A 14,798-nucleotide genomic window follows, 5' to 3' on the forward strand; every position below is an offset into this window, starting at 1 on the left:
TGAAATGCTTTTAAAGCAAGGAATCTGGTAACTAAGAAAAACATTCTAAATTTGGTTTTCTGAAGTAGACCTTTGCTAGTCATTTCTTTAGTTCAAAGAGGAGAAAAAACCAAAACCAAACCTGTTGCCATTGAGTAAATTCCGACTCATAGCAACCCTACAGAACAGAGTAGAACTGCACCATAGAGTTTCCATGGAGCACCCTGGTGGACTTGAACTGCCAACCTTTTGGTTAGCAGCCGTAGCTCTTAACCACTACACCACCAGGGTTTCCTCAAAGAGGATAAGAAAGGTCAAAAAATGTACCAGTTCCCTATGCAATTACAACCCATTGGGACAAAGTAATGCAGTAAGTCCCTCATGACATCCCACATGAAAACCATGTATCATGGCCGAAACTTTCTTTAAATGACTCTGAATACAAAAAATTTAACCAGAATGAATCTGCATACATACAGAAGATCAAGATGAACATGCAACTGCTTTCAAAGACAAACCTAGGGATAATCACATGACTTTTCAGGATTTAAACACTTCCAACAAGAAATGGATCTCAGGTTAAACAAGAAAAAGGAACCAGGAAAGTATGCAAAGTCTTACCACTGAAGGATACCACCACCAGTTTTGTAAAATTAGGCTTTTGAGAATGTTTCTGTGAATAAACACCTTTTATTTGGTTCTAGAGAACTTGATATTTTAAAGTATGCTTGGTAAAGCAAGAGGGTCAGCAAACACTGAGGGGGACCCTCAAGATGGACTGACAGTGGAGGCCAACAATGGGCTCAAACACAGGACGACTGTGAGGATGGCGCAGGAGCGGGCAGTGTTTTGATCTATTGTACACAGGGCTGCTATGAGTCGGAACCGACTTGATGACACCCAACAACAACAACAAGGCAAGTAATTAGGGACACAGCTCACTGTTGGCGAATAAGGTGAAAGAGGCAGAAGTAAAGCCTTTCTCTGCAATATGCTTCTGCATAAAGATAACAAGCCTGTGATCTGGGGAAAACGCAACTTAAAAATGAATCACTCTCTTATAGAATGTTTAAAGATAATGCTTTTTAATATTTCAAATATTTTTGCAAATCTCATCAAAATGTATCACCTTAACAGTACTTAGCACATGTGGAATTTCATACCTAAATTTGATGATACTATTTTGGTTTATTTATGGCTACTTACAAGAAGACTCAGTAATAACGTCCATTCACCGGAGTCTTTTCTTTGGTTGAGCCTATTGGGACCAGGCTGATGACTATTTTATGCAAATGAGATGGTTAAATCAAATTCATGGTAATATGAATTATAAGTTTTCATGTAATGGAAATGAACCTTAAAAGGATTTTCCATATTTATCCCCACTGTAGTTCTGAAAGCTTAATACCCTGTTCAGAGGTTAATGAGTCTGAATAGCTCACACAATCCTGTAAAAATTACAACTGGCTGCCCTTTAATAAATAAAGTTATTGTAAAGAATTACATTTACAGAGTGAAAAGTGAATACATAGCATTTCAGATTCAATTTTGGAAGTACTAATAGTAAGTACTGACCCATAACAATATACACTAGCTACCTTTTTTAACTGTCCATCATTAGCACCAATATAGATTCAACAAAATTACCTTTATTCCCACATTGCAAAACAATTCTGCAAATTCTTAGTGAAGTTTTAGTCACAGACCTTAAATATTCACATTGTTTTCTATGTCATACTGAAAATAAGTTCACTACTTTTCAAATAGCTTTACAAAATCTTATTAAAATTCCTGGTATTATCATTCCCAACTATACAGTAGAACAATAACCCTATCTCGATTCACATGATAGCTTCTTAGAGGTTTCACATCTAAAGTTTTAACCAAGAACAAAACCCTTCCCTCCCTCATCTTGAACTCAGCTTTATTCTACACTAGTCCTTGGATTATGTACCACTTGTAAAAGTATAACTGTTATCAAAATTATGTTTATGGATACAATATTATGCCATACAAAGCAACAAAGTTACATGTAATGACAAAGATTAGTAAAGTTATGCAAGACAAGAAAACAAATGTTAGGACATGCTAGCTAGGCAAAGTCCCTAGAAATAGGCTCCTATTCTCCTAAATTGAAATAAAATTGACGAAAGAAGGAACAATTACCTTAAAAAAATTATATAACTACTGGTAAATTACATAACTGCTAAATAAAACACGGGATTAAACTCTAGTATTTACAACTGGAACACGCTTGAGTAAAATTACAATTGTGCACATATCAGTGGCTTTGTAACAAAAATAATTCATATACATAGAGGAAAAACGAAGATAGGTTTCAGTTCAGTAGAAGTTGAATTCAGCCCAGCTCAAAGACACTCAACAGCTCGAAGATGTACCACAGAATAAATTCAAGATTAGCTGATAAACCAGAGCCATATACTGGCATCTAACAGAAGCTTTAAACAAGTTAGTCTGTCATTTGTTCAGAAGTCAGATGACTGTGCAAACCTCAACAGGAGTATATTGAGATGTACAAATGTAAAACCTCCACTAGTGGTTAAGTTGGAGGCTGAGTTTCCTGATAACAACCAGAAGTTACAAATACAGGTATAATGCACAGTGATCTTTTTATTTATTCTCAGAATATATAAAAGAATTGAGAGAGCAATAGGTTTTATTTCATTTTTATAAGGAAGACTGCATTCGCCTGAAAAAGAAATACGGCATCACACACACACTTCAGGGAAGGAGTATGTTTAAGAATATGGTGTCGTTCTGAATGCTAAAGAAAAGCAATCCGTTTACTGTTACAACATGTAGTGTTAAAGTTCCTTGTTTAAGAAAAAAAGAAGTACTAATGCTTCACTGTGTAAGTTTTCGTGAATTCAGTTTCCAAATCATAATAACCTACATAACCATTATTAACAGCTCTGTTTATAGCACTGCAACAAGCCAACAAACATTTAAATGCACTTCACATCAAGAGAATGTAAACTTTATTTTCTCCTCTTCAAGCCTTCAGAAAACTAGGGGCTATTTCAGCAGCCAATCTGGTCAGAACCTCTGAGGGCAAAAGTTCAGTGCCTCAGTATCAACGACCGTCCGTGGCACTGCATACCCATCCGGTACTGAAGTGACCCCCTTCAGTGGCTTCCAGTAAGGCCTAGAGTTTAAGGTTAACATGAAAAAGTGCCACCTTGCTTTAGATTAGTGACGGACTCCAACACAAGATAAAATAAAGTTATTCTGTATATTGTTATACTTACAAGCAGCTCCAATCCTGAGTATTTACGGTAATATCTAAACATACAAAAATGTATGTACATTTTTCTCCACTTTCTTGTAAACAGTTGTCAGTATACTGTTTTATCCCTTTATCATCGAAACATGCAAGTCATACATACAAGTATAAATACACAAAAGAAAACAATTTACACTCATTCAAAAGCCAAGCAACAAAAAACTTGCTACAGTATTCAAATTATAAATAACGAATGCTTGAGGCATCTCATATTCCTAGAAGCAGCCAGCCATTCATCCTAATGTTCTTAGCTGCAATTGTGGAAATACTGAGTTTTGCACCTTCCATGCTTGTACAGTATTTATAACACTATCATATGTGGAGATAAAGATTTGTTTACTACAATCTCTCTTCTTTTCAGAATGAAGAATAAAGCAGCACTTACAAACACTGAAGCAGTGGCTGCAACGGCAGCTGTTGCCACTGCTAGGTCAGGAGGAAGTTCTCCATTCTAATAACTTTTAAATTAAAAAAGTAAAGGAAAAATTGACCTAAACAAATGATTACATGTTCATTCCTTGGGCACTTAACAGCGAGTCCAGCATGTCGAATGTGTCTTTGTAGTCCATATGCTGGCTGTTTGTACTGTACTCGTGATTGGCATCAGGACCGTTGGTCTCCACTGGCTTCTTGTCCAGTTTCACGAGGGTGCTGAGATGTCCGTAGCCCACCTGGTATGTGACAGGGGGAGGAGGGGGTAAGGGATGGTTAAAAACAGAGTTGTGAGAGGATATATACTGCTTAACAGAGGAGGAAGAACTAGATGAACTACCTGAACTTTTGGAACTTTTGCTCATTTTGGAGTGGTGGTTGTGAGGTGCGTCATTGACATGCAGCTTCTTCCTTGAAGAGCTGGAACTAGAGGAAATGCCATCACTGCTCAGGCCAATCGGACTCCTCAGGATAGTGGGTGGTATTCCGTCAGCACTGTGCTTACTGCCACCACTGCTGCTGCCACTATGTGAGTGGGCGTGCTTGTGACTACTGGTGTGGTGGCGGTTGGAGGGGTGCTCCTTGTGCTTGTCCTTGTGGTCTCTGGTAATATGTGGGCTTGAATGCTTACTCTTCCCACTGCCTTCATCAGAAGAGCTGTGTCTTTCTGAGGACGAAACTTTTATCTTCATTTTCAGTTCTTCTTTACTGGCATTTTTATCAGTGGGTGGTATTGGGATCCGTAATTTCAGTGAGCCGCTCTTTTCCTTTTTATCGGCCATGTATTTTTCAGGCTTTTCAGGGTTTGTGATGGGAATTTTCATTTTAATGGGAGAAGTTACGGAGCTGCTGCTGGCTGCCTGTGGCTGCACGTGTTTGTGCTGCTGTTCTACCTGGGCAGCTATATAGTGATCCCTTACGTCCAGGTCAAGAGTTTCTAGTTTACGTTTTTCTCTATATTTATCTAAAGACATTTTCTGAGGAATTATTCCAGGTGTAGCAGAAATTGGCCCGTGGTGTTTACTGCTCCCTGCTTTATGAGTATATTCTTGCTTAATAGAAGAATGATCAGAAATTTTTTCAGATCTGTGATGTAATCCTGAATGCAGTGATATAGAAGGTCCCTGCTGGAAGTTGATGTTGTACTGGCTACCAGACAAAGATGTCTCCTGTTTCTGGGAATATATCTGTTCTGTCCTTGCTGACTCTTGATCTTGAGGCCATCCTTGGTGTGATGACAGACTGTATGAAGTGCCCGGCATTCCTGTTGCTAGCAATGACAAATTATCAGATGTATGGCTGTCCTGAACAGAAATATTTCCTGAATTTAGAGGTACTGGTGCAGGGAATGCTGACGTAGATGGTTTCTGAAAGCCTGGGTTTGTAGGCACACCAGTGACACTATCTACTAAAATGGAATTCTGGACCAACGATGAGCCAAGAAGCGGTGTCTCTGATACTTGTCCATCTACTTTTGGCTTCTTAGCTGCCTGATTAGCCTATTTGAATAAAACACAAAAGAAGCAATGACAGCAAAGGAATTTAATACAGATTTCTTTGCTTATAAAAACTCGATATTAAATATATGGAAATAAACACTTAGGGTTCAAGGTTTTATGTTGTCAGTAAAAAAGTGTCTTATTAGAGGCACAATAGAAAGCTATAAAAAGTTGAAAGCACTCGTTTTAGAATCAGATTCAGGTTAAATCTTACTTCAGCATTCGAGAAAATAATTTAACTTCTCCATGCATTAGTTTCCCCATTTGTAAAATGAAGATAATACTTCCAACATAATTTATCAGAATTAAATAGGAAAATGTATAAAGTACAGAGCAAAGTCCACCTGACAGGGTTACTATTAAGATGAATAAACTAAGTGTATAAAACTTATGAGTCTAATATACTATAGTTATTTAGGAACACTGGGAAAGAATAATATTTAACTCAAAATTTCAAAATTTGGTTAGCAATATAACTGTTAGATCAGTGACAAACTGGTATTCTGTTAAACCCTACCAATTCTCTTACCCTCCAGTTTCGAATCCTCTTCAACCTACTAGGCGTTTTCTCCAATATTTGTAGAAACTCATGTGTTAGCTCTAAAAATAAAATTTAAATTTAAAACTTAGAAGGTGTCTTATGTATTTCTTGCCAGTGGGCAATATTAAAAAAGAATTTCATGATTTCATCTACTTCATTGTTACCTCCTATTCAGAAGTAGACACAGCTCTGAACTGGTTGTTTTCAAAGCTGAAATCCTTTAAAAAAAATTACCCCCCTGCCCCCCGATATTATGTTAATTTATAGTCTCTAGAAAACTTATGAGCATTAAAAATAAAATTCTCCCCAAATAGAAAATCTCCATTAGGCTATCAACACAGTACTAACTGCTGTAGACAACAGCCATCAGTGGATTCTTTAAAATTAGTGGGCAAACGTTTGAAGAAAAACAGGGAATTTGTATAATTTCAACATCATCTCTCCCAAGATATTTATTAATTATAATGAGAAAAAATAGCAATTTTACAGTGGAGAAATCCGGCAAACACACTGGGGAAATCTGAGTAAAATCTGTAGTTTAATTAATGGTATTGAAATAATGTTAATTTCTTAGTTTTGATAATGATATTGTTATGTAACATTAGCAGAAGTTGGATTAAGAAACTCTGAACTGTTTTGCATTTTAATTTTAAAATTCATAATTAAATGTTAAAAAAATGAAAAAAAAAAAAAATTCCTAGCAATAAACACTATCAACGTATTAATATTCTACCCCGGTCATATTTTTACATCAATCTCTTCTTAAAGTTAGGACTACAATGAGATGACCCACCTTTCCAAAGTGGTGTATAGTTCTACACCCCAAAATAGTATTAATAAAGTTATCGGCCACTCTCAAGACAAATGTTAATATTAGTTAAATGATCTGAATATCACTTAGTATTAACCAAATGCCAATTTGACCCCAATACTGGGCGGTGGGGAGGTGCAGGGTGGATCTTCAGCAGAGACTATACACATTCATTTATTGTTTTTTCAGTAGAGACAACGGTAATAAGCTTGTTAATACTGGTCAGGAAAAATACCCAAAGAAAACTACCCTAGGCAAATGTGAAGACTGACAATTAATACAGTATAGAATTTCTCTCAAAAAAGCAGTGACCATACATAATTTGATACCGTTTTAAGTTCACAAGCTGTGATAACTCTCCAAAAACTAACCTGTGAAAAGGTGTGCTAATACTTACTCCATGAACAGAAACCTAGCCACTGATTTCTCAAGATGCAATTTCTATGACAATTTCACAGATGTTCTCTACTAAAGTCTTATGAGCTTTTTGATCTAGTTTGGAAAAAAACCTAATGCTTGGACTTCCGGTTCTTCATCTGAAAAAAAGACCATGTTTCTACTCTGACCCTAGTAAATCTAGCAGATTCATGATACTTTTGGGTCCAAAATGTAATTATTTTGACTCAATTTCTTTAACAGATGAGTTGTCAAAAAATGCACGCAAAGTTCCTGGGCCACAACTTGGTACACAGCCAGCACAAATGTAAGCTTTGTTTTTCTTAAGTTTCCTACTCTATTAAAACTTATAGCAGAGGAGAAAAAGGATCTGTCAAATAATCACTGTTAACATAAGTAATTAGCTACATGCACAAAAATCAAGAAGGTGGTGCTTAAAACAAGAGGTCCCTCTCACCCAGAATTAATATACAGAAAAATCCAAAACACAAAGAAATATACAAGGGGTTTATTATTAATCATTATAACAATAGCACTAGCAGCAACAACAACAAAACCTTACAGCTAGGTCAAGTTTCCTAAGCCAGTCTCATTTTTGGAACACTTAGTAAGTTATTTCAGTAAACACTGATGCTTCAGACCCAAAAAACCAAAACCCGGTGCCATCGAGTTGATTCCGACTCATAGCAACCCTATAGGACAGAGAACTGCCCCACAGAGCTTCCAAGGAGCGCCTGGTGGATTCCAACTGCCAATCCTTTGGTTAGCAGCCGTAGCACTTAACCACTACGTCGCCAGGGTTTCCATGCTTCAGACACCAGACTAAAATTCTGATACATCTTAACTCATTGCTGTGGAGTCAATTCTGACTCAGAGTGACCCTACAGGACAGAGTACAGCTGCCCCACAGGGTTTCCAAGGAGCAACTGGTGGATTGGAACTGCTGACCTTCTGGTTAGCAGCCAAGCTCTTAACCACTGTGCCACCAGGGCTCCGAAACATTTTAATATCTTAAATTTTAAGTTATTTTTTTAGTGCTCAAAGCAGAAAAGGCGACTACATGACATAATATGGTAAAATTCTCAATGTGTTAAGTTTCCAAGATTCCTATTTAATTGCTCCCCAAATGAATAATGGACCTAGCCACCTGTTTTTGTGTACCCCATACCCATTCATTTAGAAATTATCTATAGCAGCTCTTCAGCTACAATGGCAGAGCTGTCCAGTTGCAATGGACCAATTGCAACTGAGACTTATGGCTCATAAAACCCTTAAATAGTATCTGCCCCTTCACAGAAAAAGTTTGCTGACCCCTATTTTAAAAAAACATGAAAGATTTTATTGGAAGATCACATTTCAAAGCTACAGGAGTCTCTCACTTTATGTAACAGACGTCCTCGGAAGCAACAGATGTAAATTGTTTTCCCATTAACTTCGTTTTGTAAAAGAAATTGGGAAAAGCCCCCTCTCCCAAAAAGCTAAAAACCTGACATACCAGTTTAGGTCAGTTAGATAGCTTATTTCTTTCCAAAATCTACAGTATTGGTTAAAATGTTCTAATACTCCCCAAAATCTCCCATCTCTGGCCAGCTTCTCTTATTTCTCAGCTAGAGAAATTACTTTCTTATCAGGACACCCCCAAATTCCATGTTCATAATTTACAGAACTTGTATCCCCAATTTTTCCTTGTCTCTTCATATTTAACGCAAGGCAACAATATACATTTTGTCGTCAGTGGCACTACCAAGCAAAGAATTATGGCACCCTGAAAATCCCTTTAGCTCACTGCTTTACATTTTATATTAATATGAAGAGTTAACACCCAACTTTGACTCTACACATTTTAAACTCAACAAAATTAGTACATTTTAAAGTAGGTATACTTGCACTACCAACCTACAGCATTATTGACCATATTTCTGTGAAAAGTACTGAAAGGGCTTTGGATACTCAGTGGCAGTTAATATACCTTCAACTTTTTTTTTTCTTTAGGCTAAGGAATTCTTATCTTCACTCTATTCATTTGTTTATATAATTATAGTTATGCTTTAAAGAGTCTTTTGAAATACAAGCTGAAATATTAACAGATGAAACGACATCTGGGATTTAGCATCAAATTAGGGGCAGGGCTGAACTGGGCAGAATCAACGGGACAATGGGTGCAAAGGGATTTACTATTTTTCAAACCTATACAGAAGTAGAGAATTTTTCCATAATAAAAAGCTTAAGAAATATTTTTAATGTAAAAAAATTGTTTCTCTAAAAGCCTTGATTCTACTTAAAAAACCAAACCTGCTGCCGTCGAGTCAATTTTGACTCATGGCGACCCTATAGGACAGAGTAGAACAGCCCCATAGGGTTTCCAAGGAGCGCCTGGTGGATTCGAACTGCCGACCTCTTGGTTAGCAGCCTTAGCTCTTAACCACTATGCCACCAGGGTTTCCTGATTCTACTTACCATCTAGTAATTCTAGAGTAACTGTAGGATCCACATATTCCCACCAATGCTTTCCATCAGTTGACACAGGAATCTCCCAATTGGACCATTTGCAAGCCAAATGAATGCACACACATGCTATCACTGTTGGTTTGTACTGAAGACAGAAGGTTGTAAGATGTAGACTGTTGTAGAGCAGGTTTGCAAATGAACAGCCATAGAAATTCATACATGTAAAACAAAGAAAAATATTTACCAGTAAGATCAGAGCAAAAACAAAATGGTAAGTTTTCTTCTTTAAGTTGAGTACAAAGCCTTATTTTATTAAATTAAAAGCTAACACTGTAAGTTATATAAAAATTCTGTACTGAAATACCTATACAGATTATGAAGTACCCCAGCCCTTACTCTCCAGGTTATTATTACTATATATAATATTTTATCAATACTACGAGTACATCAATATTCCTAAAAATTTGTTTTTGGACCAAAATTCAAAGTATTTGTCTTTATTTATAAAAATCAGGCAAGTTAGTGTATATTTGCAATAATCACAATTTAGTAACATATATAAGCACAACACTTTTTGAATTCTTCTGTAGTATTTTTGTTTCTTTTGTAATTTCATGGCGAAATGTAAAGAAAAAGAAACAGAAGACTATATAAAACTGACAAAGTAATTTTAACGTCACATCATGATCAGGGGTTATACCATCTGGTGTGGCTTAACCAGCATTCTTATGACCAACAAAATTCTCAAGTAAGTCAAAGAGAATTTAACACCTATCTACGTAAACCCCGTTTTCTTTTCGGCAAACCACAAAGAAAACTTACCTTTTGCTGAACAGCTTCCAGGCCCAATGTTGCTAAATATTAAAAAAATACTACTTTTCTCTCTACTATATGCCAAAAATGACACGTCACAGCTGGCCTTTTCTAACCAAATTTTTGTCTTTTTTTTTGTTCAGAATTACAAAGAATAGAGGTTAAATCTCAAAAGCATGTATCTAAGAAAACAGATTCGTATTTGCCAATCTAAAATTTTTAATAAAACTTCTTAATGTCAAAAGAAATTAGGGACGATACAAAGCTGGTTTGGTTCCCTCTTCCCCGAAGACCCATTTAAAAAACAAACTTAAATCATTAATATAATCAATCTAGAACAGAATAATATATATTAAAGCCTCTTTAAAACTAATTTTCAAGTTCAGTTTCAGAATTGATGAATATGTTTAATGATCAACCACAAAGCCATCACACTTTGCTTTATGTAAACTGAAAAGGAAGTTTTTGAAAGTAAAATTGTACTTCTGCAAGTCCATGTAATGATAGGACTTGACTACTTCTAGTTTACTACTAGTGGATATTTAACAGGGAAAAAAAAACAAAAAACAAAAAACCCCAAGTTATGTAAATTTTATTTAAAAAAACTTAAATGACTATTTTAAGGTTAGGGTTGGATCAAGGTGAAATTTTTAAAAACTGTCATTTAACTATAATTGTAAACTAGAAATAGCTTTATACTTACCAAGTGGCTCGAATTTCTACGTTAAGTTTAGCTCTTTGTAATCTTTAGCTGCTATTCAGGCTACCAATTTTAGACTTATGCACTCACAAATCGAGAATATGTCATCAGAAAGCACCACTACACTTCACATTGTGCATTTAACCCCTCTGTGCCAAAAGTCCCTTGTACAATACACCGCAAAGCAAACAGGAAGGTACCACCACAGTAGATGGTCCAGTCTCCTGTTGCAACAAGGGTAAGAGACACATTGAGGGGGCCCTGCATTAAAGGAAGCTATAGTGTGCTACAACAGTGCAACAAAGAGGGTCAGGATAACAACCTGTTGGTAGCCATGAAATAGGATGTCTGTGCCAAATCCTTGCTTGCTGTAAGAAAAGAGAAAAAAAAAAACGAAAACGATACTATCAGCTTTAACATGCTACCATCAAAAAAGCTCTCAACACAACAAAAACTTCAAAGTTTTGTACACAAAAAAATAAATTTTACTTACTACTTACAAATATCACAAGAGCGCCATCATTTTCTATACTACTGAAAATCTTCAACAACATTCACTCAAATGTTTCTTGCTATCCCCCAAAGATCTGAGAAACAAGCCGATTTGCTTTTAGCTAGCCAGTTACAAGGGCTAAACTTGTTACTAAGTTAAGCACCTAGTCAGCTAAAAGGTGCAATAAAGCATTCTCCTGGATTTAAAAAAAAAAAAAAAAAAGAAGAAGAAGAAGAGAAGATTTTGAAGTCTAATACAAAATACAAAGAGTTGCCTGCCAGACTTAATCCTCAGTCATCATATTTAAGTTGGCTTAAGTACTTCCATCAAAGAAAACAAAATAAAACAAACCCCCACCCCCCAAAACTCAGAACTGCTGTTTTTCACCATGCTACTAAACATCAACAGAAAATAAACAACCTAGAAACATCTTAAAAGTGTAGATACATGAAGCTCCACTGTATTATTTAAAAACAATAATTATTTGCAGAATCCAATTAAAGACAATGTTTATAAAAGATACTTTAGGGGGGAATAAGGATGCTTTAACAGTGGTCCCCAACAGAAAAGCAGTTTTTAACAACTAGCTTCTTTAGACACTGAAAACGGTTTTGTTCCCCACCCCCCTTCTGCTGTCTCTTATTATTCTTCCCAAGAGGGATGATACCCTTGCTTTAATACCCCTTTTGTTCAATTACATTCAAAATCACTGACATACCTTTCCCCTCTGCTCACCTAGGATCAGTTCACCTCACCTCCACCCTTTTTCTAATAGGCCTCAAATTCCTTTCCAACTCCTATTTTTTATCCTTGGCACCTGTAATCCCTGCTACCCCTGTGGATCACCAAAACAAAGGTTTTACAAAAGGGATTTGGGCTTAGCAGAGTTGTGCTAAGGAAGAGGGTCAAAGTATCAGATGTCTTGTAGGCAGTGACTTAAGTATGGCATTCTTTCCTGGTGGGGAGGGAAGGAGAAATCACAGAAGTGAAAGGTCCCTGTAAAATGACATCAGCCAATTCTACAGTGAAGTAGCATAATATCAATCTTTTCATCTCCGAAGGAGGGAAAAAGGACTTTACAGAAACCAAATTTATGTTCTCCACACCCAAACACTAAAATTTGTAGAGAAGGAAGGAAAAATAATTTTAAATTGCTGTAGGAGTTTTCACCTAGGAGTGTATCTAAATTCAAAGACCTCTGAACAGTCACTGTACAACAGAGGAATAACGCAGAGGAAAACGTTCTTTGTTAGCTGGAAGTTGTAATAAAGGAAAAAAAAAAGAGACACCAAACATGAAAGAATGCTTTTTAAATGGAGTGAGATGTAAAACAGTTTTCTGAAATGTTAGTGAGACAAAATGAAGTTCAACATATATATGGTTTGCACTCTTAAGAATTGGTCACATTTTAAACATTAACAACAACAACAAAAAAAACAGATTTAAATATTTTGTTTTGGTTGATGAAATGACCTCATGCCTCTAGATTCATTAGATATAGAAGAACATTTACAGGAAGTATTAAACTTTTATAAAGAATTTCAAAGAAGTGGACTCAAATTTCACAATTAAAAAAAAAAAAACAACAACCCAAAAAACAACCTATTGCTGTCCAGTCAATTCTGACTCACAGCAACCCTCTAGGACAGAGGTTTCAAGGCTACAGTCTTTACGGAAGCAGACTGCCACCTCTTTCTCCCTTGGAGCGGACGGTGGGTTCAAACCGTTAATCTTTTGATTTGCAGCTGAGTGCTTTAACCACTGCGCCACCAGGGCTCTTTCAAGCAAGAATACTAAGCTGAAAACCCAGTTTCATTTCCTAAGTTAAAAATATATAAATAATATACATATTAACCAATATCAATAGCTTCCTTCAACAGGCGCTCAATTTGAAGCAAATCATATGGCTGTTACTCTGACCAAGCTTAACTACGCTAAGCTTTTTTCCTTAACTCAACATTTACACTTAGCTATCTATATAATTCTATACTATACTGTGATACTGGGGATAAAAATGTGCTATGAAATACATTTATATAACCATAAGGGCTGGAAACCATAATTAAATGTTACACCTTACAAATCACAGCATGTGCTTTTAAGATAAAAAAAAAAAAAGACACCAAATATGTAAGTGGAATTTTAGAGGTCCAGTTCTTAACAGCTTTTTTTTGTTTTTGAATGCAGTCATTAATGTAATAAAATCCTACCTGGGCATAAAATGAATTCAGTTTAGAATGAATAAAATGTGAGAATATTTAGGTAAAGACAAAAAACAAAACAAAAAGATCTTCAAATGTCTTACCCATTTTAATTAGGATAAACCTAAAGAAGTCTGGTGGTAAAAGAATGAAACTGCAAAATTTCATTTTCAAAAAGAAAGTAACAGAAAAAGGCATGCTACAGGTCCCAAGTGGTTGCTATTAGTACATACACTTCAAACAGGAAACAGGAAAGCAGAAGTAAGAAGCATAACAACATGTAGGAAGTATGTGTAGGGATGCGACAACAGATACACAGGATTCATTAACAGGAGGGACAGACGTTCCACAGGCTTTACAAGCAGTCAACTACTGCAAAAACTTCTACTGTTTATAAAAGGTCTAACAGGCACACCACAAACTATGTATCATGCTGTATTTATTTTCTCACTATATATAAAAAGGAAACCATTTTTTAGTAATGCTAAAGAATGTTAAAAATGTATTAATTCTGTTCAAATGAATATGGGCAAAACATTTCCAAAAATGACTAATCTAACAAGCACAATTTTCATCTGAAACATTTATAGTTGTCCTCAAAATTCTTAAAACTGGTATTCTTCAAGAAGTCAATGAAAATTCAGCATAAACCAGAAATTAGTATTATTTTTTGCACCTATGTATTACTGGCCCACAATTTAAAAGTTAACTGAAACAGGACTAGCACAGCCCAGTGGGGGTTGGGAGGAGTCCTAAGATTTGGAAACCCTCAATTTTTTAACGAAATGAGACTCTCATCTAAGATTAAAGAAGGCTAACTCACCAGGCAGAAGAACCACAACAGAACTAGAGGAATAGGCAGATGCAGAAAAGTAAACAATTATACTTTAAAATAACACTTCCCCTCATTTTAATAAAGCTTAACAAAACTCTATAAGCACAAAAGAGCATATAAATCAATTACAGGTAACTAAAAGCACTAACACATCTTAAAAGCTTCAGGGACTACTTACCTCTTACTAACTGGGTACATTTCACCACATCTGTGTGTGGGTGTTCAATGGTGATCTCAAAACCTGAAACGAAAAGCACTTTTTTTCCCCAATTGCTTATCACTGCAATACTTGCCTGAGAAATGCCATCCATCACACAACCACAGATGATTACTATATTCTTCATTA

General features: G+C 35.9%; 1 protein-coding gene across 8 annotated transcripts in view; it reads right to left on the reverse strand.

The window, feature by feature from the left end:
• Positions 1–1,037: 1,037 nt before the first annotated feature.
• The window catches only part of CCNT2 (cyclin T2), a 43,997-nt gene continuing 30,236 nt past the window's right edge, over positions 1,038–14,798 (reverse strand). For 5 of the 8 annotated variants that reach the window (XM_023543010.2, XM_003405866.4, XM_023543009.2 and 2 more), the window contains 5 exons: positions 14,631–14,693; positions 11,246–11,291; positions 9,420–9,583; positions 5,744–5,814; positions 1,038–5,214 (listed from right to left, as the gene is read on the reverse strand). In XM_023543010.2, coding sequence (XP_023398778.1) covers positions 3,787–5,214; positions 5,744–5,814; positions 9,420–9,583; positions 11,246–11,291; positions 14,631–14,693 — 1,772 coding nt within the window. In that variant the 3' untranslated portion in view covers positions 1,038–3,786. Of the gene's footprint in view, positions 5,215–5,743; positions 5,815–9,419; positions 9,584–10,926; positions 11,292–11,416; positions 11,511–14,630; positions 14,694–14,798 lie in introns of those variants that run through there. The other 3 variants (XM_010586346.3, XM_064287271.1, XR_002784618.2) reach the window with 3 other exon arrangements.

This window comes from Loxodonta africana, chromosome 6, assembly GCF_030014295.1.
Source record: "Loxodonta africana isolate mLoxAfr1 chromosome 6, mLoxAfr1.hap2, whole genome shotgun sequence".
In the NCBI taxonomy this organism is placed as follows: domain Eukaryota; kingdom Metazoa; phylum Chordata; class Mammalia; order Proboscidea; family Elephantidae; genus Loxodonta; species Loxodonta africana.